This window comes from Sinocyclocheilus rhinocerous, unplaced genomic scaffold, assembly GCF_001515625.1.
Source record: "Sinocyclocheilus rhinocerous isolate Xijiao unplaced genomic scaffold, SAMN03320098_v1.1 scaffold82, whole genome shotgun sequence".
Classification (NCBI taxonomy): domain Eukaryota; kingdom Metazoa; phylum Chordata; class Actinopteri; order Cypriniformes; family Cyprinidae; genus Sinocyclocheilus; species Sinocyclocheilus rhinocerous.
This window is the reverse complement of record NW_015644168.1, coordinates 1,429,164-1,454,294: the sequence shown is the minus strand read 5'-3', so window position 1 is coordinate 1,454,294 and position 25,131 is coordinate 1,429,164. Positions and strand designations below refer to the sequence as shown.

General features: G+C 37.8%; 2 protein-coding genes across 2 annotated transcripts in view; both read right to left on the bottom strand.

Annotated features, from left to right (window-relative positions):
- Positions 1-204: 204 nt before the first annotated feature.
- Positions 205-17,723, bottom strand: treh (trehalase (brush-border membrane glycoprotein)). The gene is made up of 14 exons (XM_016575693.1): positions 17,584-17,723; positions 17,340-17,487; positions 17,008-17,095; positions 16,825-16,925; positions 10,083-10,175; positions 9,689-9,805; positions 9,456-9,578; positions 9,223-9,272; positions 7,722-7,922; positions 6,120-6,337; positions 5,548-5,659; positions 3,976-4,088; positions 3,000-3,053; positions 205-225 (listed from the first exon to the last, which is right to left on the bottom strand). Exons 1-14 carry the CDS (start codon positions 17,642-17,644, stop codon positions 205-207), a joined length of 1,500 nt encoding a protein of 499 aa, XP_016431179.1. The 5' UTR covers positions 17,645-17,723.
- Positions 17,724-20,383: 2,660 nt separating this feature from the next.
- The window catches only part of LOC107758052 (probable ATP-dependent RNA helicase ddx6), an 11,499-nt gene continuing 6,751 nt past the window's right edge, over positions 20,384-25,131 (bottom strand). The window contains exons 5-13 of the mRNA XM_016575692.1: positions 24,592-24,738; positions 24,398-24,492; positions 24,185-24,307; positions 23,323-23,451; positions 23,082-23,198; positions 22,812-22,875; positions 22,598-22,699; positions 22,297-22,481; positions 20,384-22,209 (exon numbers count right to left, since the gene is read on the bottom strand). Coding sequence (XP_016431178.1) covers positions 22,306-22,481; positions 22,598-22,699; positions 22,812-22,875; positions 23,082-23,198; positions 23,323-23,451; positions 24,185-24,307; positions 24,398-24,492; positions 24,592-24,738 — 953 coding nt within the window. The 3' untranslated portion in view covers positions 20,384-22,209; positions 22,297-22,305. The remainder of the gene's footprint in view (positions 22,210-22,296; positions 22,482-22,597; positions 22,700-22,811; positions 22,876-23,081; positions 23,199-23,322; positions 23,452-24,184; positions 24,308-24,397; positions 24,493-24,591; positions 24,739-25,131) is intronic.

Sequence of the window (25,131 nt, the reverse complement as noted above, 5' to 3'; positions counted from 1 at the left end):
TCATCCCTTACAAACAGATCCACCTCCTCTCAGCGCTCTGATTAGGTTTTCCTTGAGCTGAAGACGCTCATAATGTGTGACTTATCACAATGAGTTGACTCTAAGCGAGCCGCCGCAGACAACTGGCGCATGGAAATGTAACACCAGCCGTCAGGCTTCAGGATCCTCATTTAATAACATGGATATGGATACACTCTTATAATCTCAAATGGACCACTCATTGACCTGTAGTGGCATAAAATTCATTTTCAACTGGTTATTATTAGCGTAGGGGTGTAGTTAAAGGAATTTCAATTAAATAGGTGAAAAATATCCCATAGACTCACATTGAAGTTGGTTGGGATCGACTTGGACTAGCCAGTAATCGCATAGCAACAGACATTAAACACCTTAGCATTAGCACCCTACCAAAACAAAGTAACGTCATGGCACCCATATTTGCACTGACAAGCACCAAGTTTTTCTTCTGAAATCGTATCACAATTCCGTTTGGTGTAGTTAAAGGAATTTCACCAAATTTCACCAAACGGAATTGTGAATATAATACGATTTCAGAAGAAAAACTTGGTGCTTGTCAGTGCAAATATGGCTGCCATGACTTTACTGTGTTTTGGTAGGGTGCTAATTCTAAGGTGTTCAATGTCTGTTGCTATGTGATTGCTGGCTAGTCCAAGTCGATCCCAACCAACTTCAATGTGAGTCTATGGGATATGTTTCACCCCATTTAATTGTTCTCTAGGTTAAATGTATAAAAGTGTAGTAATTTTCATCATTGTTCAACAGATTTTCGTTGGAAGATTAACCTATGAATGGTTAATTTCATGTCTTTGCACTGGAATAGGAGTATTTTCACCTTCATCATCTAAGTCGGTAAACTGAAAGATCACAGGGTTTGATAGAACCATGAACTAGCAGCATTTTGCCCTTGAGCAAAATACTCAATTCCACATTGTTCTGAATCATTTTTGCAGTTCCTTTTGAGCTCTGTAACTTTTAAGAACAAATATGCTTCAATTATAACTTCAACTATAACTATTAAGTAGCTGGGTTATTTACACAATATCAACAAAGAACTAGACTTGCCAATGCCAAGTAAGGGATTATGATTTACCTTACACGAGTGTCACATGTCAGTTTCTTTACTTCTTATCTTTTGAAATTTTGATAATATAAGGAGTTCTGTAATTTTATCAAACCGAGTAAGACAAATCAACTAACATCATAATACGTCACAGAATTCATGAATTTCATTGCTAATACTTACTGGTGTTCATACTGTTGTTTTCCCTCCAAAATGTTGTCACTTCCTGCTGGATGATGTTATCAAGGAAATGACTATTTCCAGATTTTATAAATGACTAACAGGATAGGAAGTATATAATATAAAGTAGCCTAATATATATAATTTAACATATTACTTGCAAGAGATCATTTTGTTTTCACTTTGTTCATTAAATTTTAAATCTGTTATAAAAGTAAACAAACTAATATGAAAACTGTTTAATATTTTATCCAGTATATTAAAATATGAAGGAGATTTTATGCCTCTCACGATTTAAAATACACAATACCACAATGACGCACACCGTCGATCTTGCAGGCAGCTCTGGAGAAGATGTTTCATGGCTTATCGAACTATCTGTGCAATTTCGATTCAGTGAGAATAAATAGGCAATGAGATAAATGAAAACACTTCAGCCTCCGTTGTGTTCCCGCTGGTATGACGATGAGCAATCCCTGCAGAATCACAATCACTTCATCTTCGCACTTTCTTTCTTCTGTTATTCTCGGAAATGCTTTTCTTGATTTGAAAAAAAAAAAAAAAACTCTTGACAGGTCGGCCATTCTTCAGATATGGCCTGTGACCTTCACACACACTACCTAGAACAAAAAGGTAACTATAAAACCCAGTGACTAAAAATAAAAGCAAATGTCAACCAACACACGCACACTTTCTCTAAAAGTACACTTGTTCACACACACAGGCTGTGAGTCAAACAGAAACACTTTTAATGATCATACTCCACATAAACAGCATGTGCAAAGTTCCGATCAGCAATAAGCCTTCTAATTGGATTAGAGCAAATTACCATTTGTAATGTCAGCTCAGTTTTAGTCATTACAATAATCTTCTGATCCTGCCACTGCAGAGACATTAATTACTACCTAAGACAATGAACCTGAAAAAATATAACATGATGTCTATAATTTTCCATTGGATTATATCAGCTACATGTTCATGCCTTGCAGAATGGGCTATTATTTTACCGTAGTTACTTCTGGGTATATCTCATTAAAATATGCGGTCTTCAGGTGAGTGTAAAAAATACTATTGGTAAAAATGTACAATAAGGTCCCATTTGTTCATTTTAGTTAATGCACTAACTAACATTAACTAAGACAAATTCATTTGTTACAGTGTTTATTCACTTTTGTTAACTGTTCATTGTCAACGTCAGCTCAGGTCCATTAAATGATACTTAAGAGATTAGTTTAACATTGTATTACTAAATGATGAAATTAATATTTACGAAGATTAGTAAATGCTTTTGAATATATTTTTAGCATTAGTTCATGTTAACTAATGTTAACAAATTGAACCTTATTGTAAAGCGTTACCGTACTATTCTCTGCAAAACTTTTTTGGGTTCCCTCTTACCTCCACCAAAAAAAAAAAAAAAAGCAAGCAAGCCAGACAGAAAGACACTGATTGAATCATTTCGGCTTCAGCTGTTGAATGGAGATGTGGGATTTTCTAATGTTTCCACTGCTTCAGCCTCCAGAAATCACGGATCAGGATCAGGATCAGGATCAGAACAGAGATTTTAGGATGGGATAGACGAGTCCAATCAGAATGCTGGCACTCAGGACACTCCCTCCAGAGCTCAGCCTATCACCATACTGGTTAAGCCCCTAATTCCTCTAGAGATTAAAATGACTCCCAGCTCCGAAGCAGATTTATGAATTTGAATATGTAAATATGAACAGACCATTAATACCTGAACTTCATACTCGCCACCTCCTCCGGGCTTTCCATCACCGTTGACATCGTACTGTAACAAGGACATGGGGTGAAGAGAATTGCAGAGAAAAAGAGAGAGAGACGGTGAGGAAGTTACAGTAAGTGAACACTAAGTCATAACGTTTATTTATAAGCAATATTTTCTTTTTAAATGTATTTTTATAAGCAGCATTTACATTAAAAATGACATTTATTTTCTCCGTAGGGAAAACGATCAACCCCAAACGCAAATCAAATCATATGATTTCAAGAAAGACAGCGCGTGTATGAGCGAGTGTATTGTTGAGCTGCAAGTTTTTATCCTGTTTAAAGTAGGGCTGTCTGTCGATTTAACACACTGCCTCGCCCCAGACCTGCGTAGGTCATCTTACATTTCATAGTTTATTGATAATGAGCATGATGTGGGGCAACAACTCACTGTGTGGTGCAGCCTATAGAATGCAGTTATATGCTAAATAAAGTAAAATAAAAAAAATCGTATTTATTTAATTTTGCAACTGTTTACTATGTCTTGTCCAATGACAAAGTGCGAAGCGACAATGCAATGCGACATTTTTGAAAATAACACATTTTAATAACATTTTCATTGCCATTAAAGTGAAATTACTGAACCTAAACATAGAAACATAGAAGACGATTTAAAAGAAAAAATGTCAGATGGACGTTTTTGCATCTGAAGTCTTCATATATGCATTTTTTGCAATAAACAAAATTGAAAAAGTGGCCGGCCACTAATGCGGTCTATGGTTCAATTTTTCTTGGTCACCGTGTTGTTTGTTCATCAGGAATTGACTGACTTCATGGTGAATTTTAAACTAATGCAGAAACTAATAAAGGTCCAGCTTTAGGATAGGGCTGTATCCAAAATCGGACACTATTCCTTACATTACTCCACTGATATAGTGACACAGTGATTTCAGACACAGTCCAGAGTGGATTTTAGTGGACTTTACCTTCTCAAACATGGCCTCATATTTGATATACGCCCGCCAGTTGGTCTGAATCCACCGTTCGGCCAATCTGAAGGCGAGCTCTTTAGCGTGGGCCGAATCGAGCCTGGAGAGACCTGCAAAGACGTGTTGCATGGGGTGAGAAGTGGGTGGGTGATTTAAATGGCAAATTCACCAACTACTGAGCATCATTAATCACATCTTAATAGTCACTTCCCAAACTCAGACGAGATGTGACAGCAGGTAAATTGAATTTTGAAGGGAATAATGTGATTTAGTTCACACATTGAACAGACTGGAGATTCTTCAGGCGCACTGCATCAAGTTATAACTGTTGGACGAGAACTAAACTGTTATTGTCTATAGAATCACAATGTTTCATTTTTTCAGGCATGTTCTCTCCTAATCATTTGGTTCCCAGTGAAACAAAAGGCAAATTTGGCAAATGGCAATAAAGTTGCATGACATGCCTTCATTCTCAAAAACTATGAACAAAACTACATGAAGTTCAAGAAAAATTTTAAATATTAAGAAAACTGTACAATCGTAATGACATACTGTGCTGATTCAGCACTATGTGTCTAAAGTAAAACATGATCACTACTAGCCTAGAGAGCGATTTGGCTACCAGTTAACATTAACCAAAACCCTGCACATTCTCAGTCCCGGTAGGGTGACCAGATGACCGTGCTTTCTTACAATTAGCCTGGATGTTGCAAAGTATTCGGCCCAACTGATGTAGCTCTTTATTTAATACGTCCTGCTCTATTAATAGGTCAAAGAACTACACAGCCCACCCACTCTCATTACATAAGGCTACACATCACACTGCTGCTGGCTTTTACATGAGAGTAAAAGTGTAATGCTAGCTTAAAATGTTTATTTGTAGCAATCAACTAAAGACCATGGCTTGAAAAATAGCCAATGCCAAGACTGTCCTGACATTTGGTCACTTTAAGCCTAGTTCATGTCATTTTCACCAAAAAGGTGTCAAATTATCATAGAATACAGACAAATACACTGATGAATTATGCACAATAAGACTGAAAACATGTATTTAAATAAGCAAATGAGGTCAATATAAGATTTATATATATATATAGGGATTAAAGTTCCGTTGTTACTACGGATTTTCTTCGACCAAACCCCATTCCTCAGCCATACCTGTCACACACCCAGTTTAAGAGCAGTTTTTTCTTCTTGTAATTAGGAGCGCTTGTCCTCCTAATTTAAACATTTAGGAGCACCTTCTGATCAATAATCAAAAATTCTGATCAAAAATTAGCCTTCCTAATACGAGGTGACATTTGACTCCTTAAAGTGACTTACAGGAGTATTTTCTTTTTACCTTTGTAATGGCATCATTTTCATCTGTCAAATTCAAACATTTATGTTTATAATACAACTATATTATCAGATCTTAATTGCTTCATGCACCTATACTCATATATAACAAACATTAACACTGTGAACTTCTGTAAAGCTGCTTTCGCTATTCATAGTGCATTGTGAATAGCACTATACAAATATATATGATTTCAATGATGACTGTCGCAAGATTAAATGACCACATACCCTCTATAATCATGTGTTGAAGCGGAGGCCAGGCGTTGGGCATGTCCCACTGCTGCCCACTTTCACTAAGAGAGGTGGGAACCCCGTTAGGATAGTCCAGACCTCCACTACCCTACACAGAGAAAGAGAGAGTGAATAAATGACCAGAATGAGGAAAGGTTTTTTGAAAAGCAGAAATATTGTGCAAGGAGTGCCATCTGCTGTTGAGCATGGAGTTTGCTTCAGGGAAATGCAACCTCCCACTGTTTGAGATCTCACTCTTTCCTGTGAAACCTAAAAATACTTTTCTCTTCTGTTTAAGATTAATTAATAAGGAGAAAAATTGGAAGTGAACTGTAGTGTTACTCAAGAGGGAATATATTTGATACAAAGAAATAACTATAATAAGTTACTGTGAGTGTGGATGGAGGGTCTTATTAAAGCAGCATTATGTGAAAGGTGAGACATCTGGAGCTTGTCTGCAGGAAGGAAGCATTGCATATGTTGTATACCGTCTATGTCGACGGTCTATGATATGACCCACTATAAAAGGTCAGTAATTAACATAAGGGTTTGTAAAGTGGCAGGCTCACCATCAGGTACTGCACAGCCTGATTGGCCATTTCTGGGTTAGAGTAACATTGTGCCCAGAGAGGCGCCAGGTTAGATGGGTAGAAAGACAGGTGCCGGGTCTCGTTCACCAGGCTGAAATCAAACCAGGCTCCTCTTTCTGCATCCCACAATAGACTTTCAACCACTTTAATTCTAGCAGAAAGTGCCTTCTCATATTCCACTGCCTCCTCTTCATTACCTACAGAAAAAGATGTCAGAGTGCTTTTAATATAACACACAAACCACGCTGTTCATACTCTGCTGCCTTACCTAAGAGAACTAAACAAGCATTTCTACCAAATATACACTACTACTGTTCAAACGTTTGGGGATCAGTACATTTTTATACTTTTATTTAGCACACTTTTTAACACTTTTACTCTTTAACACTTTTTTGCACTTTTAAACACTTTGACTGTACATTGTTACACAATATTTCAAATTATGTTATTTCACTCTATTTCAAATAAATGCTGTTTTTTGAATGTTCTATTCATCAAAGAATTCTCAAAAAAAAAAAAAGTAAAGTGGATTAAGACATTTTGGGCATGTACATTATTAATATATAATAGAGAGAGAGAGAGAGAGAGAGAGAGGTTATTAAATAAATATCTATTTAAAAAATTTCTAATTTCAGCGCCCAGAGAAGACAGATGACCATCAGTCATCCTTTAAGCAGTAGCCCAATGAAGTTATTCAAGTAAATAACATCAGCTGATTAGGTGGATACATTACCTAAAAGTGATAGCCGAATATTTGGAAGATCAAACTAAGTATAATTTCCTCTGTGTGAAATCTTCTGCCTTAACTTAAATCTCTCTAATTTACTGAAGTGATATTATTGCTGACTTGAAAATTATTAATGACAAAAATAAATGATTACCAAAACATTTGTTATATATGATGACTAACTATAAATGATGTTTCACTAAAAACGTGGACACAAAGATTGCAGGAAAAAAGGGAAATGGAAACGTCACGCGCATTACTGGTTTAAAAGTGTGCACCCTTCTGGGAATTAAATTGTTTACTCAGAATTCAAACTCAAAAAAAAGGCTGATGACTGATATAGTGCACCATAACAGAAAAAGGAGTAATTTTGGATGATTTTATGACAAAGTTTATTGATAAGTTTGCTAGTTCTAGTTTTCAAATTTTGACAAAGGTTTAAACACATCCTTTATGATACAGTAATAATACAATAAAGACAGGACAGAAAATGATAGGGAGAACACGTGAAATAGGGAAATTAGTTTGAATCGTGAACTAGCATCATCCTCTGTAAACGTATGCCAATTTCTAGTCAACCAGTATCTTTACATTTTACGAAATAGTATTGTATGAGGAAAATATGCGTTGTAGTCCAAACGAGTCGTTCGTTGTAGTTCTTAAAAAGTTATATCTGTTAAATAAAATATCTCCTTTTGAAGTGGACTTTGAGCTTTGTAACTTTGCAGATCTTTTTTATGCTCAAACAGCAACATTACAGACTAACTAAAGTTGAAAAAGTGAAAAAGCATAATTTAAAACCTTTAAATCAGTAGTGTGTGTAAATACACAGAAGTGTGTTTTTACTCTTTTACCCAGAATCCTGTGGAAGGAGGCCAGCAGACGCTCATTGCGGCACATAATGGCATTGAGGTCAGCAGGCAGGATGGAGCTTGTCTGTGTGTCGCTCAGGGTGCCGTTGTTTCTGCCTGTGCTGTCTATATACCAGCGAGAAGAGAAATCCCAGCCTGACTCTGCACCAGATGTCAGTTCTATCCAAAGTTTCTTCTGAGCCTCTGTAATACACAAACAGATTCATATTCATGCACATAAACACAAAGAAAATACCTTTTAATATGACTCCTTTAATGATCTTGTTGTGGTACGTGTAAGCATCAGAATATTAAAGGAACAGTTGAAATTAATTGTAAATGTATTCACCTTCAGGCCATCCAAGATGTAGATGAGTTTGATTCTTTATTGGAACAGATTTGGAGAAATTTGACATTACATCACTTACTTGCAGTGAATGGGTGCCGTCAGATTGAAAGTGCAAACAGCTGATAAATATAAATATCTTGTGAAGCAAAAAGCTGTTTGTAAGAAACAAATCCATCATTAAGGAATTGTAACTTTAAACTGTCACTTTTGACCAAAATACCAGTCCTTCATCCAGTGAAAAAGTCCATCCCCTGCTGTCCTCGCACATCAAAATCTACCAACATATTTGTTTAGATCTGTTTTGGACTGTTTTCACTTAACATATTTCTCTCCTAATTCAGACAAGACAACTTTTTCACTGGAGAAAACAAAATTATGGATAGAGTACTTGAGCCAAGAGCAACGGTGTGACGAGTGGTGGCGGGACCGAGAGCCGTGGGAACGGAGCGAGGCTGGTGGAGTAAATGCTAATGTGCGACACCTGCGCCACTCACCGGTCTCGAGTCCCACGGAGGAGCTCCGGAAGGATAAAAGGTGGAGTGACGACAGTGTTGGACGAGAGAGGACCAGGCCTGGATTTTATTTTGTGTTTTGTGTGCGGCAGTCGTCCGCGAGCAGCTGCCGCTTTACTTTCATGTTGTGTTTGTTTATTTTATTAAATTGTTTAAATGTTTGCCGGTTCCCGTCTCCTTCTTCCGGAGCTCCTCCGTGGGACTCGAGACCGGTGAGTGGCACAGGTGTCGCGCATTAGCATTTACTCCACCGGCCTCGCTCCGTTCCCACGGCTCTCGGCCCCGCCCCTCTCGTCACAAACGGTATGAAGTCAAAAATGACAACTATTTTTTTGCTTGACATGACATTAATTGATAGACTTCAGTCATTACTTCTAGATTATTGTGATATTTTCATCAGCTGTTCGGACTCTCATTCTGACGGCACCCATTCACTGCAGAGGATCCATTGGTGAGCAAGTGATGTAATGCTACATTTCGCCAAATCTGGTCTGATGAAGAAACAAACTCATCTACGTCTTGAATGATCTGAAGGTGAATACATTTTCAGCAAATTTTCATTTTTGGGTGAACTATTCCTTTAATAGGTAAAAGTAGTCAAAATATTTGCATTTTGGCCTCAATAGAGCACCTAGATTCCTACCTGCTGACAGGCCCTCAGCCAGTTCTACATCATCACTGTACGACTCAGGTCTGCAAATAGTCACAGATTTAAATACTGGAATGCATCCAGATGTGTTACTTTATTACAGTATTGAGAATCACAGTAATACGAATGAAACTTAAGATTTCTTTATGCAAAATAAAATTGCATTTTGCGTTTGGTGGTGACCCTGACATGCTCTTAAAATGCACAGTGTTAATGAATTGTCTCACCTCGGCCTGTCCACTGGTACATTATATCGATTCAGGATGTGAGTCAGTCCACTCATCGCCACAGCAAGAGAGCGATTCTGCATCCAAAAGCTGTACTCTGTTTCCAGTGCTGGCAAAACCTGCCTAAACACACACAGAGCACATGCGGTGCAGAGGTGTTGTTCAGAGCGGTTCAGTGCAACACCTCAATATTCAACAAACCTGCAGGAGGGCAGTTTAGTCAGAAAGGTTACCTGAGGAAGTCTTTGTCTCCGGTGACCTCATAGAAACTTTCCACCATTAGCGGAAGGAAGGGAGGCTGACTACGCCGCTCGTAATAAACACGACCACCGTTTGGGACAAAGCCGTATCTGAATGGGAAGTGAAGGGAAACAGTAAGCGAGTGCTTTACTGCTTAAGTCCTTTTGTATTATTAACAGAAAAAAGCTTGTGCATTTCTTAGTTAATATTATGAACTGAAGCAATCATACTTAGATCATCATTATTAGAAAAACATACAGATTATGTCAAGGTGAATAAATAATGAATTTCATTATGAGTCATTTATGAGTCAAATATCTGTTATTTAGCGGTAATGTTTTGAAACAATGAAACTGATCGTGTGAAAATCAAGAGAAATAAGTGCACCTTTCCACCAGGTACACAAAGTTCAGAATCATTCCTCGAGCCGTCTCTGTCATCTCTGACAAAAGGAGACCATTTATTACCCAATATGAGTCCCTGAAGAACAAAAACACCTTGATTATTACAGTTTCTAAAGAAAATATGAGTGGGTTTTGCCAGTGCAGAACTAATCATTATGATGCTATTGTGTTGTGGGTAGTTGTCAGGGTGCTGCTATGTGTTTATTAAAGTCACCATGAAATCAGATTTGACAATATTGATCATATTTATCCGTGCATGATGTGTGCACCAGCAAGAGGGCTGGCTGTGGACATACACTGACACCTAGTGGTGTGGATGCAGAATTACGCATATATTTGTCAACTACCAATGCCAATGTAGAAATTCACTGTATGCCACTAACAGCCATGATTCATATATATTTCATGAGTGAAAGTGTCCAATAACAGTGTGGTCACCAAGAAAAAACTGAACAACAGAGAGTGCATTAGCGCTCGTCCACTTTTTCAGTAATACTGGTTCCAGAAGTGTTTTCTTCCATTTTTACAATAGGGATTTTAAAACAAGTCTTTGTAAAGTACAACCCCAATTCCAGAGAAGTTGGGTCATTTTGTAAAAATACAATAAAATCAAGATTCTTAGATTTATTCATTCTCTTTAACTTATTTAATTGACAAAAGTACAAAGAAAAGATTTCCAAAGTTTTCACTGATCAACGTAAATGTATTTTGTAAATATGAACAAATTTTGATTTTGATGGCTGCAACACACTCCAAAAAAGTTGGGACAGAGGCACGTTTAACACTGTGTCACATCAACTTTCCTTTTAATTACAATGTTTCATTTTTGGGGAATTGAGGATACTAGATATTAAGGTTTTGCAAGCAAAATTTTTGTCCAGTCTCTCTTGAAACAAGACTTCAGAAGCTCAGCAGTGTGTGATCGTCGTTGTCTGATTCTCCTTTTCATGACTGGTCATACATTTTCAAAAGGAGTCAGATCTGGACTGCAGGCAGGCCAGTCTAGCACATCCACTCTGTCTCTACAAAACCACGCTGTTGTAGCACATGCAGAATGAGAGCTGGCATTGTCTTGATCTAATAACCATGGACTTCCCATTAAAGACATCATCTTGACGGCAGTATATTTCTCTGTACAACTCCAATATATGCCTCCATGTCAATGGTACCTTCACACATATGCAAGTCACCCATGCCGTTTGCACTGATGCACTCGTATACCATGACAGACGTTTGCTTTTGCATCCGTCACTGATGAAAGTCTGGATGGTCCCTTTGGTCTTTGGTACTGAGAACTCTAAATCCATTTTTCCTGGAAACAAGATGAAATGTGGACTCATCTGCGTACAGCACACATTTTCACTGTCTTTTTGACTATCTGAAATTAGCTCTGGCCCAGAGAACCCGGCAGCATCGCTGCATAGAATTGATGTATAGCTTTCTCCTAGAGTAACATATATTCAAGTTGCATTTCTTGATGCAGCAGCAGACTGTGTTAAGTGACAGCAGTTTTCTGAAGTACTCCTGGGCCCATGTGGCTATATTTAACACCGCAGCATGATGATTTCTTATGCAATGCCATCTGAGGGCTCAAAGGTCAAGCACATTCAACTGAGGTTTCCTGCCTTGCCCTACATGTACTGTGATTTCTCTGGATTCCCTCTATCTTTTCACAATATTACGTGTGGTAGTTGGTGAAAGACATAAATTCTTTGATATTTTGCATTGCGAAATGTGATTTTTGATTTGTCTGACACTTCTCTCATGAAATTTGGCACAAAGTGATGAGTCATGATCCAGCTTTGCTGACAGAGATGCTCCTTTTATAACCAAACATGATACCTTGACCTATTGCCAGTTCACCTGCTTACGGTGAACTGTTTCTAAACCGTTTAACGTGGATATTCTATAACCTTTTCACTTTTATTTTGCCTCTGTCCCAACCTTTTTTGGAATGTGTTGCAGCTGTCAAAATCAAAATTTGTTCATATTTACAAAATAAATGTACGTTGGCCAGTGAAAACTTTGGAAATCTTTTCTTTGCACTTTTGTCAATTAAATAAAAGTTAAAGAGAATGAACACAACACAATCACAGATTCTTGATTTTATTGCATTTTTACAAAACGTCCCAACTTCTCTGGAATTGTGGTTGTATTATAAACCATGAACCAAGCCAAGCAGCCATGGGATGAATCACAGCTATACAAATATATTTATTTGAAGCAAAAAAGTATTACAAAATCAGACCAAAAAGAAATGTAGAATACAATGCATAATTGTGAAATATAAAGCTACTCGTTGATTAAACCTATAGAAAGAATACATTAAGTTTATTGCGAAATATGAATCAAGCACACACACATATACACATATACACACACACACGCATATATATACACACACATACATATATATATATATATTATACAGTGCCCTCCATAAATATTGGAACAGTAAAGACAAAATTGCTCCGTTTGCTGTGGAGTCAAGAAATCTGTAAATATGTCAAAGATTTTTTTTTTTTAGAGTTTCATCCCCTTATCTGATGTGAGCTTAAGTATTGTAACAGTTACCTCACAGGTCTCTCTACGTGATCAGCTGTGTCCTGTTGCATTAATTGTTAAGGTATTAAAAGCAGGGAATGTGTTGTATCAGTTATATCCATTGCTTCTGCATTCTGAGTCTTGCATTCAATGATGACACACACAAACCAGGATGAAGACGAGGGAGCTGACTTCGAGAGAAAAGCAAGCAATTTGGATGCTAAATGAAAAGAGGAACTCAATTAGAGCTATACCAAAAACAAAGGGCATAGAGAAATCAAGCATTTGGAAGCCGCCGGCGACATCAGCAACCCACAACAACCTACAACAACCTGATCGGCTGAGAAAAACAATAGTAGTTGATGACAGACAAATCATAAAAGCTATGAAAATAAACCCTAAAGTACGTGTCTGTAAAATCACCAACAACCTCGAGAAAGCTGGGGTGATACTCTGATAATCTACTGTCCGCAGGAGACTTTCACACAGAATTACAGAGGCTACACGGCAAGATGCAAACCTCTGATCAGCAAGTTTGCAAAAAAGCACAAATGTGAGCCAGTAGAGATTTGGAACAGAGTTTTATGGACAGATGAGAAATATTAACCTTTATCTAAGTGATGGGAAATATTAAAAGCAGGGAATGTGTTGTATCAGTTATATCCATTGCTTCTGCATTCTGAGTCTTGCATTCAATGATGACACACACAAACCAGGATGAAGACGAGGGAGCTGACTTCGAGAGAAAAGCAAGCAATTTGGATGCTAAATGAAAAGAGGAACTCAATTAGAGCTATACCAAAAACAAAGGGCATAGAGAAATCAAGCATTTGGAAGCCGCCGGCGACATCAGCAACCCACAACAACCTACAACAACCTGATCGGCTGAGAAAAACAATAGTAGTTGATGACAGACAAATCATAAAAGCTATGAAAATAAACCCTAAAGTACGTGTCTGTAAAATCACCAACAACCTCGAGAAAGCTGGGGTGATACTCTGATAATCTACTGTCCGCAGGAGACTTTCACACAGAATTACAGAGGCTACACGGCAAGATGCAAACCTCTGATCAGCAAGTTTGCAAAAAAGCACAAATGTGAGCCAGTAGAGATTTGGAACAGAGTTTTATGGACAGATGAGAAATATTAACCTTTATCTAAGTGATGGGAAAGCAAACGTGTGGAGAAAAAGGGAAATGCAAATGATCCTAAGGCATACAGCCTCATCTGTAAAGCATGGGGGAGGTGGTGTCATGGCATGGGCATGCATGGCTGTCTCTGGAACAGGCCCTCTCAACTTTAATGATGACAGTAGCAGAATGAATGCAGAAGTGTACACGACTCAATGCTCAGATTGCACGCAAGAGATCTGCAACTAAATAATAGCTTTTAATCTTTTGCATCTGCCTTAAGTTCAACTGTCCAATGCTTATGCTCGCATCAAATAGTGGGATGAACTCTAAAAGTGCTGTCCTTTTTATTTGGTATTTGGTTTTATAGGTGTTGAAACAGCTAATAATAAAATGTGACATTCTGTAGTTTGTCTCATATTCATCTTTTAATCATATTTACTCCACAGCAACCAGAGCAATGGAACTGCAAATGATCCTAAGGCATACAGCCTCATCTGTAAAGCATGGGGGAGGTGGTGTCATGGCATGGGCATGCATGGCTGTCTCTGGAACAGGCCCTCTCAACTTTAATGATGACAGTAGCAGAATGAATGCAGAAGTGTACACAAACATCTTGGCTACCAATGTTCAAGAAAATGCCACCAGATTCATTGGGAAGCGCTTCATATTGCATCAGGACAATGACCCAAAACACCCTGCCAGTTCAGTCAAGGAGTTTATCAGGGCAAAGAAATGTAAAGTCTTAGATTGCCCAAATCAATCTCCAGATTTAAATCCGATTGAACATGAATTTCACCAGATGAAGAGAAGACTAGCAACAGTTGGAATTGGCTGCATCACAGGCTTGAAAAAGCATTTCAAAGGATGAGACCAAGATTCTGGTGATGTCTATGGGTCGCAGACTCAATGCTCAGATTGCACGCAAGAGATCTGCAACTAAATAATAGCTTTTAATCTTTTGCATCTGCCTTAAGTTCAACTGTCCAATGCTTATGCTCGCATCAAATAGTGGGATGAACTCTAAAAGTGCTGTCCTTTTTATTTGGTATTTGGTTTTATAGGTGTTGAAACAGCTAATAATAAAATGTGACATTCTGTAGTTTGTCTCATATTCATCTTTTAATCATATTTACTCCACAGCAACCAGAGCAATTTTGTCTTTACTGCTCCAATACTACTACTATATAATACTAATATATATATATATATATATAGTGCCTATAAAAAGTATTCATATATAGGCTTCATATTTTTCACGTTTTGTTATGTTGAAGCCTTATGTTAAACTGCTTTGAATTACTTTTTTTCCCACATCAATTTACACTCCATACACCATAATGACAGCAAAAACAGAATTGCCACAGCTTCGTAAATTTATTAAAAATAAAAAAAACTGAAATAAGCACATCGCATAAGTATTCATACCCTTAACTCAGTACTTGGCTAAAACACCTTTACAGCCTCAAGTTTTTGCTCTGATATGCATTTTCAGCTGTTAGACCTTTTATTAAGTCATGTGTGCCTTTCCAAATCATACACATTCAATTGAATTTGCCACAGGTTAAATTCACTTGAAGTGTAGTAACATCTACAAGCAATATGAATACCCTGAGCTAAATTTCAACTGTCCCAGTTAAGGCTATGATTACTTATGCATTGGAATCATTTACATTTTTTATTGTTAATAAATTTGCAAAGATGTTAAAAACCTGTTTTTTTCTTTGCCATTATGATGTATGGAGTGTAGATTGATTTGGGAAAAAAAATCTAATAAAAAAAAAAAAAACTTTAATTCAAAGCAGTTTAACATAAGGCAATTGTACTGAAACAATATGAATTCTGTAGCAAACATACCTTCACACTCATGCAGATACTTTTTCCAAAAGTGTACTGTTGTGTTCTCTTTTTCTTGTTGCTCTTTTTCTTCGGAAAACCGGACAGTAAAGAGCTCCATGACAGATTCGGCCGTCAGCCTTTCCACAGGCCCACAGAAGACTGAATGGAAAGCCTCTGTACACATCTGAACCTGCTCAAACAGTCCTAGTGTCCTCAAACCCTCACGAAATCTGAGAAAGGCAATATGAACTTGAATGAGCATTTACTTACAGTGAGAAAAACTGAGAAAAGTGAGAAAAAACATTAAACATATCTGCTGTATACACTACCATTCAAAAGGGAAAAAAATTCTAATAAAAAAAAAAAAAAACTTTAATTCAAAGCAGTTTAACATAAGGCAGCAACATAAAATGTGAAAAAAAAATTAAGGGGTATGAATACTTTTAATAGGCACTATATATATATATATTTATTTATTTATTACAAGTTACCTTTTCAAAATGTAATAAGTAGTGTAAGTACTATTGCAATTACTTTATTAAAGTAATGTAACTGATTACATTAGATTACTTTTCAAAATTTCTAACTGATGTTTTCAACTGTTGATCATTTAAACCAGCCAGAGTTAACCTTACAGTAGTATTCAACACGAATAACTCTTAGACTTTCAAATCCTTCATCGCTTGATTTAAGATTAAGATTATAATAATTAAATTTTAAAGCACAGCCACCACAAATTTCCAGCACTGGAATGCATTTTTATAATTTTATCAGAAGTAACCATCTTTGTAATTGTTAACATTTTCACAAGTAACTGTAATTTAATTACGTGCGTTATCTCTCTCTCAGTAACTGTACTGGATTACAGTTACATTTATTTCGTCATTAAATTATGTAATGCTGTTGCATGTAACTAGTTACTCCCCAACACTGTATGTACTGTATATGTATATGTAAAGTATTTACTTCATGGGAGTGGCCAGTCCCTGATTGCTGGAACTTTCTGCCCAGCATCATGGGTAATGTGGTTTTTCCCCATTAATTCCACTTTTAAACACAACTATTTTAAAAATGATTTGCAATAATGCAAACAGATGACTTCAACCAAAGCATTTACCATTGACTCACAACCATGGAACTCACAACAGGTCTGTCTGTAAAGGTTTTCGGTTACGTCTGTTTGTATGTATGTGATAAAGGGAGAGACTAACCAGTAATAGAGTTCCCTAAAACGGCCACCAGGCACGACGACTGGGTGTGGGGTGTAAATCTGTGAGTACAGCTCTGGGTGGTCTCTGACATCATCACGGATCTGCACATCCATGTATATAGTAAGAAGATCAATATTAGTTAGTGGTGCACAGTCCCATACATTAGTGAAAACCAACATTTACCTTTCGACCAAGGGACTTCCATAAACTGTGCAGTTCTTCAGCCCAACTGCGATATTTTGAGTCAGAAACCCTGGACAAGAATGTTGGTCTATGGAAGAGGGAACAAAGATTGTTGTGGCTTCATTAACATTCAAATTTAAAAGAATCGTTCACCCAGAAATGAAAATTCTGTTATTATTCACACACCCTCAGGTCATACAGTTCCAGTATGGCTTTTCTGGAACACTTGTGTTCCACTATCAAAGTAAAGGAATTCCAGTTTAGAACAACATGACGTTGTTTCATATTTGGGGCGAACCATTTCAAGACAATTCCACTCAAAATGTTCTTACTTTGAATGCCAGTCTGGAGGAGTCCACTGCTCGAACTCCTTACCCGGCTCTTCAAAGTATGTTTGCAGAAACTTCTGTAGCTCTGAGGATGGGATGGTCTTGTTTGGGAACCCTGAGCTCAGATTGGCAAAAGCCTCCACAACGACCTCTACGGGTAAGCAGGGAAATGACAGAGAGTACAGGAAATCACAGGCCTAGAGCTTTTCAGATGGGCATCAGAACAAATCAAACATGCTTGACTCACCAGGAGCTGTAGTCAACTTCATATCTACAAAGTACTTGTCATCATCAAAGAGTTTCGCCATCTGGACCTGTCGCAGGACTTCTCCAGTGCAGTAGATCTGACTGGTGGCAACAAACACACGTCAGGCATCTGATGCACAGAACAACAGGGCAGTTTGTTTGTCTGCCCGCTTCTTGTCTGGCACTCACAGGTTAAGCTCGTAAAACCAAGATCAATAACTTTTTCTACTGCTCTTCTTTGATGGTTCAAAGCTCAGCTTCTCTGCCTTCAACACGCCACCTGCTTTGTCATGGACTCAAAGTTCAGCCATAATAAGAATACCATATGGTGGCTGTTGAAGTCTCTTAATACGGTGAGGACCATCTTCAAAACTCATTATTCATAAAGAAATTCACAAATCATTACACATAACCCAAGTGACTATAAGACAGATTTGCAGCTGTGTTTATCTCGAAGTAATAATCTTAATATTAAATGTGGCCACCTCAATGGATAATTCAGAAAAGCTGCTCAGATTTCAGTAAAGAAGCCTCGATCAAGAAGGTACTTGTGGGAACTAACCTGTCACAAGGTGCCAGGAGCGTGTCCCCAGATGAGAAGAAACGAATGAATGAAAAGATCACCAGAATTCGCCAATGCATCTTGGAGAGCTAAATTATTGGTAGTCGGCAGAAATGAACAGACAGTGAACTGTTTCCTAAGTTTGAAAACTCTGAACCCTGTTTATCAATGATCAGGGGAGGGGTCAGTTTAATATCATACCACAGCCATTATTCAGTTTCAACATAGCATAAGACTAGCCTGCAATTATCTGTCAGATATCAGTACACGGACTGTTATTAGCAACAGTATGAAGGTGTTACATAAGTAATGTAAATTAAAAATACTGACATTAGTGAAACAAAATGGTATTGGATACTGAGATTTAGAGACTAATAAAGTGGTCTTATAAGTGTAAATTTTCACATTACATTCATATACCAACACAATGTGGGTTTTGTGTCATGAGAACCCCAGTAAAAAGACACCTTACACTCATATGGAACTTCAGTGAGCTTTATTTTCAAACAAAAACCATCACAGATGTTAACCATTGCATTTTCACACATCTCAAATCTTTAAAATTGTAGCATCACTGAGACAAAAGCCAATTGAAATAGCCCAAATTGAAAAAGAAAAAAAGAAAAGAAAACCATTTTTGATTTCTTAAATTTGGTTGGTCATTTTAATCTGCAGAAGCCAAAAGTTAGGAAAAAAATAAGTCAAATTTAAGGGCAAAGTTTACAGATCAAATTTTCCTTACCTTGAACTCCCAAATTGTTTATTAGAATTTTTTTAAACCAATTCTCTCCATTTCCCTACCTCCCACTAACCCAGACTGATGTATTCATGTACTCCCAACACTGAACAGATGGATAAGGTAGTGTTAGAGAGTTAAGAAAAGATACATCAGGGCAGCCAAAAAAAAAAAAAAAACCTTCCCACCCACCCAAATACAAACTTTATAAAAAAATAAAAATAAAAAAATAAACCCCAAAAAAATAAAAAAAATTGACGAATGAGTGGACTTTATAGATGACAATTTTTTATGCTTTGTATGAAAACTATTCTTAAACAGGTGAGATGTTCTCCACCCCATTCTTACAAATAAAAAGAAAACAAAACATAAAATTGAATCAAAACCCCAACCACCCATGGCAAAGACCACAGCACATCCAATCACATGCTGCTTTACAGCATCTCAGGAACGAACCGGGATTTTCACGGCAAGTGGTTACTGAAAAACACTGGGCTGCTGCCAAAGAGCCCTGTAACTTATATACTCCTCTCTATGGGCAGATGTTTAAAATCCCCAAAAAAGAAACCAAAGGGGATTAGACCGGTGATGTACAGTACACACTGTGGCGTATGTACTATAGAGAAGAGAATACAAGCTTGGATTCAAGCAATGTCACTGGGAAAAGGTTGCATTTTCTAGAATGTGGGATAAATAACCTTTGCTCAGAATTTGGTAACTAACCATACAGTTAGAACAAACTTTAATTGTATTAAGGAAAACTAACAGCAACATGCCACAGTAGACAAAGCCAATCCATTTAAAAAAAAAAAAAAAACACTCACCTGTATTTTACTTTTTTTAAAATGGGGACGTTGGTGATGTTAAACTCCAACGTAAAATTAAGTAAATTCTGTGCCAATAATCACAAAAAAGGCAAAACTGTATCCCTCCCAACCCATAAAGTTGCAACCCTCAAAACATCACGGGTCAAAATGCGTAACTTATTCAAAAAAAAACAGCAGAAGGGCTAAAGTGTCTCAAGCAAGCCCCTACCAATCCCCAAAAACAGGGAAAAGAAAAAGAAAAAAAAAAAAACCAGGGGGTGCTTTTAGTGTTTGGGGGGAGGGGGATAAATATTCCGCTGCAAAAGAAAAATAAGTCATTTGGTTATCAGCACCCATGAAATACCCAGACTCCATGTTAAATACCCTTGTCCCTACCACAATGCTTCCTCAAACAAAAAAACTAAAATCTCCCTTTCAGCCTGTTCACCTCTGCCCTAACCGAGGAAGTGCTCCCAAATCATGTGCAGCCCGAATTATTGCCCAACCCTTGAACTAAAGTTCAAACTTAAGTGCAGTCCACACTGCAAAAGTTTAGATTCTTCTGTTAAGTCTGTGCAGCATCTCAAGAACATGGTCTTGTTACAAAAAGAAGCCTGCTGACTCACGATGCACTGCATGTCTCTGCCGCTACATTATGTCAGTCCATCGTTTAGAAGTCTTGGCATCCAGTTGTTGGTTTTTTTTGTCCATTTTTCCTTTTTCCAATGTGAACATCCAAGCCTTTTTGAATCCTCCCACCCCTAAACGGTCTGTTTAAAGTCATGTCCTAGTGCCAGTGGCAGAAAAACACATACCCATGTAACAGCTACACATCTCGCTTATAAATTCAACATTTTTGCACGTTGCCAATTTGAGCTGCACTGCAGCGAGTAGCACTATTACATGACGATAATATTAAATTACCTCTTATGTTTAGAGTCACCCGGGTTAGGGGACTCTGCTGAGTGCCTCATAAGTCAGTGTTACAAGCAAAAGGCTGGAAAGGAAATAAGCCTCATGTTTTCACAACCTTTAAATGAGGCCATTTATTTGAGCAACCCATGTCAGGAACTTTTGTCAACACTGGGTAATGGATGAGAGTTAATAATTTAGAGTGAAGTAGTGCAAATCTGAACAACTGTACCACCTGCTGAAACGCTTAGAAACTTGCACTCAAAACTTTGAACAAAGTATTGTTTAGATTTAAAAAAAAAAAAAAAAAGAAAAACGACCAATTTTTATATAACAAAACAAGGGTGGTGCACTGCATGGAAAGGTTTAAACTCTGCTAAACTTATTTCCCATTGGGGGGGAAAAGGGCATAAACTAAATAAGTGCTGCCCAGTGCTGACAGAATCCTGATTTTTAAAAGATCTTTAACACTCTCCTCAAATGGTCATCCAGCCTTTTTAGCTTGTTTTAAAACAATCCATTAAAAAAATAAATGAAGTATTTACAAAATGTTTACAATGTGCCAGATCTGTATAAATGGCACATTTAGGACAGAGTGCCTACCCAATAACAATGCAAAACTGCACTGAAATCAGGTGGAAAGGGGAAGGGAAAGAAAAAGACGAAGAAGAAAAAAAAAGACAAAGTCCACATTCGTCTCAAAGCAGGAGTCCTCATGGCCAAGGAGAAAGGCTGGTCTGAGTCTGGTCAAGTCTCTTAGTGTTGGCCCACTGAAGACAGAGTGGGAAAGAGTTATGGGTCTCTAGAGGCATGGTATGTTCCATGAGCAGATGAAGGAAAAAGCCATTGGGAGCCTTGTGGGACTTTTGAAAGCTTGCCACAGGAACATTAGTCCCATCATTGTCATTATGCCCACTGATATAATCTCAGTTCTCCAGGGGGCTTCTCTTCACACTATAGTCAAGTACGCCAGAGACTGCACAAATCGCACATGCCACCCCATCCTCTCTCCCGCTGTGAAATCCTGTTCTTCATCGCCCCAAAAATCTACAGGTGGCAAATGCAAAATTATTCTTCTGATGTCAAACGGGAGGGGGCAGACAAGCAATGCCAAAAGCCAGAGAAAGATCAAGACTATGTCTTCGAATGAGTTATGAGGGGAGAAAAAAAATAAAAAAATCATCAGGTTATTACTTTTTGAACAAGTTAGACTGCTTGTTAAGGCACTTGTTTCAAATGACTAGAAACATGAAGATGAGCAGAGGAACAGAGAGAGAGTGGGTTGAGAATGTGCTTGCAGGCGATGAGTAGTCATTTTTTTCTTGGGTGATAAATCCTCATGTCCCCTCTTTCCCTCCTCAAATGATTTTAAGTCTTCAGGATGAAAATATCGGTGCAGCAGTCCTTTATTAGGCCATGAGTCCATCCCGATTATTGGGCCGTCGCAACATCACATTCCTTGTGGTGGCACCAAACAAGCAAGGAAAAAAAAAAGTGGGGGGAAAAGGAAGACAGACGGAAGATATATAGTTTAAACAAAAAAAATCCCCTATTCCCTAGACACAGTAGGGAAGGAAAAAAGGTTGGGATAGGGGACAAAGGATTGGTGATCTGGAGGGGGTAGAAAAGAAAATCCATGTTAAAAATCAAACATACATGTACATCGTAAGCTCTAGAGTGACTGAACATTGAACTCGCCTCTCCTGCTCACAGTTTAACCTCCTCTCCACTCTCACTGTGGTACTCGGCCACATATAGACTCTTATCAATACTGCTGGGAATGGGCTTGATTTCAGTACCCAGCTGTTCTTCAATACCTTTCAGGTTAAAGCGGTCATCATAAGTGATCAAGTTAATGGCGAGACCCAAGTGTCCAAATCGGCCTGTGGGGAAAGAAGGCCAATGTCACTTAACACGACTAGCATTTCACTTGTCAAACAATGACATAATGAATACATTACTTGATCTCCGAGCGGAAACCGAACGAAATTCTACTCACCAGATCTGCCAATGCGATGGAGGTACGTCTCCCCAAGTTTGGGGAAATCAAAGTTGATCACCACATTCACAGCTTGTATATCAATTCCTCTTGTGAAGAGATCTAAACAGGGGTCAAAATATAGAGTCGTTAAAGCCAAAGCAAGTTCTGGGTTTAATAATAACTTGAATGAGTCTATCATAAATTAAACATCCAGATTTTCAACTGTACTTACCAGTGCAGACGAGATTTCGACATAAGCCATTTCTGAAATCATGGAACACACGGTTTCGGTGTTCCTAAAGGAAAATTAAAACTTGTATTAGCATAACGTTAACCAAGACACAGAATTCACAATGTCAACAGTATGGCTGGTTTATAAAGCCAAACCAATTTAAATTATAAATCCTGCACATCCTTCAGAATTCATTACATAAACACTTGCACCATTTCAAAAGTCTGCCAACAGCAGTGCGGTAACACCACACGCCCTCTATATTCCCACCTGTCTCATCTTGGCGTGAATGTAGAAACAGGAGTATCCAAGCTGAGAGATCTTCTTTGCCAGGAGCTCCACTCGCTGTGATGAATTGCAGAAGATTATTGACTGATTGATCTGGAGCTGAAAAACAAAAACAAACATTAAAAAGGATGTCTGCATGTTCTCCAACAGTCAGGAGGACAGTGACGCTAATTTTCATATCTTAGATAGAGTGTGGGATGCACAAGGATCATAAGGTTTTTACCCTGGAGAACAGAGTATTAAGGCAATGGACTTTCTGCCTTTCAGTTACATAGGCGTAATACTGAGTAACCCCCTTCAGGGTCAGCTCCTCCATCAGGTTTATCTCATAGGGCTTCTGCAGATGGGCGTTCTGTTCACAAAAACAAGTGTAAATTAATACTTTCTGAACCATAATGAGAGTCTTTGAACAACTGCATACAACGATTATATTATTAGGATTAAAAAAACGCAGCAAACATGCAATTAAGTACAGATCAGTGTTTTCTGCAATGTTAGGCAGCAACGGCAACAATCCATTCTACTGCACACCATACATGCGCACAAAAATAAACAGTGAAGCCCCTAGGGCTGGCCGTGTAATCAATTGAAAATAAAATTAGATTTTGGCTTTGTAACTACTATACAGAAAATCGCAATGATGCTTTTGTTTCATCTCGTTACGAACTCATGGCTCCCCCTCCTTTAGAGCGACATGCTTCTAGCCTTCCTTAAACGTGTACTTTATATTTATGATTTATTATTGAAATATTTCAAATGATAAGTGTACAATAAAGCTCAATTCACTCTTAAAAAAAATCAATTCAGCAGGTTTCCAAAGTAAATTACTAACCAGGTTTAAAAATCTTGATAAAAATAGTGATTATGACTTTTGCCAAACAGATTCTATTAATAAAAAATATTCATGAACAGCAAATCATAACTTTGCATGTGTTAACTGTTACCAAGTTGGTAACTAGTTAGTGGCATGCTCAGTTAAATTAAAATAAAAACAATGCATACTTCAATAAAAAAAAAAACTAACATGTATTATTTTAAAAGCATACTTCATTTACCATCTTTTGTTTAGAAATCAGTGGGCTTACCATGAACTTCTGCACACTCAGTGGGAAGGTGGCAGAGTACAGCAAAATTTGCCTTTGTTTGTGCAAATAGCTCAGAAGCTCCTCCATCATCTGCACGAAGTCCTGTGACAGGAGCTTATCTGCCTACTCGGTAACATGGGCAAAACACACAAGAGATATGAGAATTACGGTATGGCAATTAAGTCAGTTAGTTAAAAGCTCTTATTCACATACCTCATCCAACACAATCATCTGTACTTGATTGACTTTGGCCACTCCCTTTTTGATGAGGTCTAAAATTCTTCCTGGAGTGGCAATGACAACGTGCACTACAAAGGGAAAAGTTCAATCCAATGTTTACAAAGTGTATATGTAAAGTAGTTCAAATAATTTTAAAACACATTTTCCACCAGATTATGAACACTTGCCTGTTTCGTCAAGTCTCAAGATGTCATCACGGAGGTTGGTTCCACCTGTAGTTGCCATGACCTTGACCCCGCCCATGTGTTTGCTGACCTGAATGCATATCTGGCTCACTTGTAGAGCCAGTTCTCTAGTGGGCACAATAACCAACGCTGCAGAAAACATTTAAAGCATGGTGTCAAGTCAAAGCAATTGGAGAAATCATGTATAAACAGGGCTCCAGACTCATTCTTCCCACTGGTCGCTCTTTTGCGACTAACTTTCTCAGTTGGTCGCATGAGCACATGATTTGGTCGCAATTGTTTTGTTTTTTTTGCTACAACATGGGATTAATCAATGCATGCTGATGAACTTTTATCATAGTTTATAGTTATATGTAAACGAAAGAGGTTAACATTCAACCTGTTCTTTTTCATTAGTAGTATTATTTGTGATTTGAATTTTGTGAACGGGAGTTCCTCTTTTGCTATGTTATAAGCCACGGGCTACGGATGCTTTCGCTTTTGAATTTGCGATCTTGTCACGTTTTACAAGAAAAGATAATT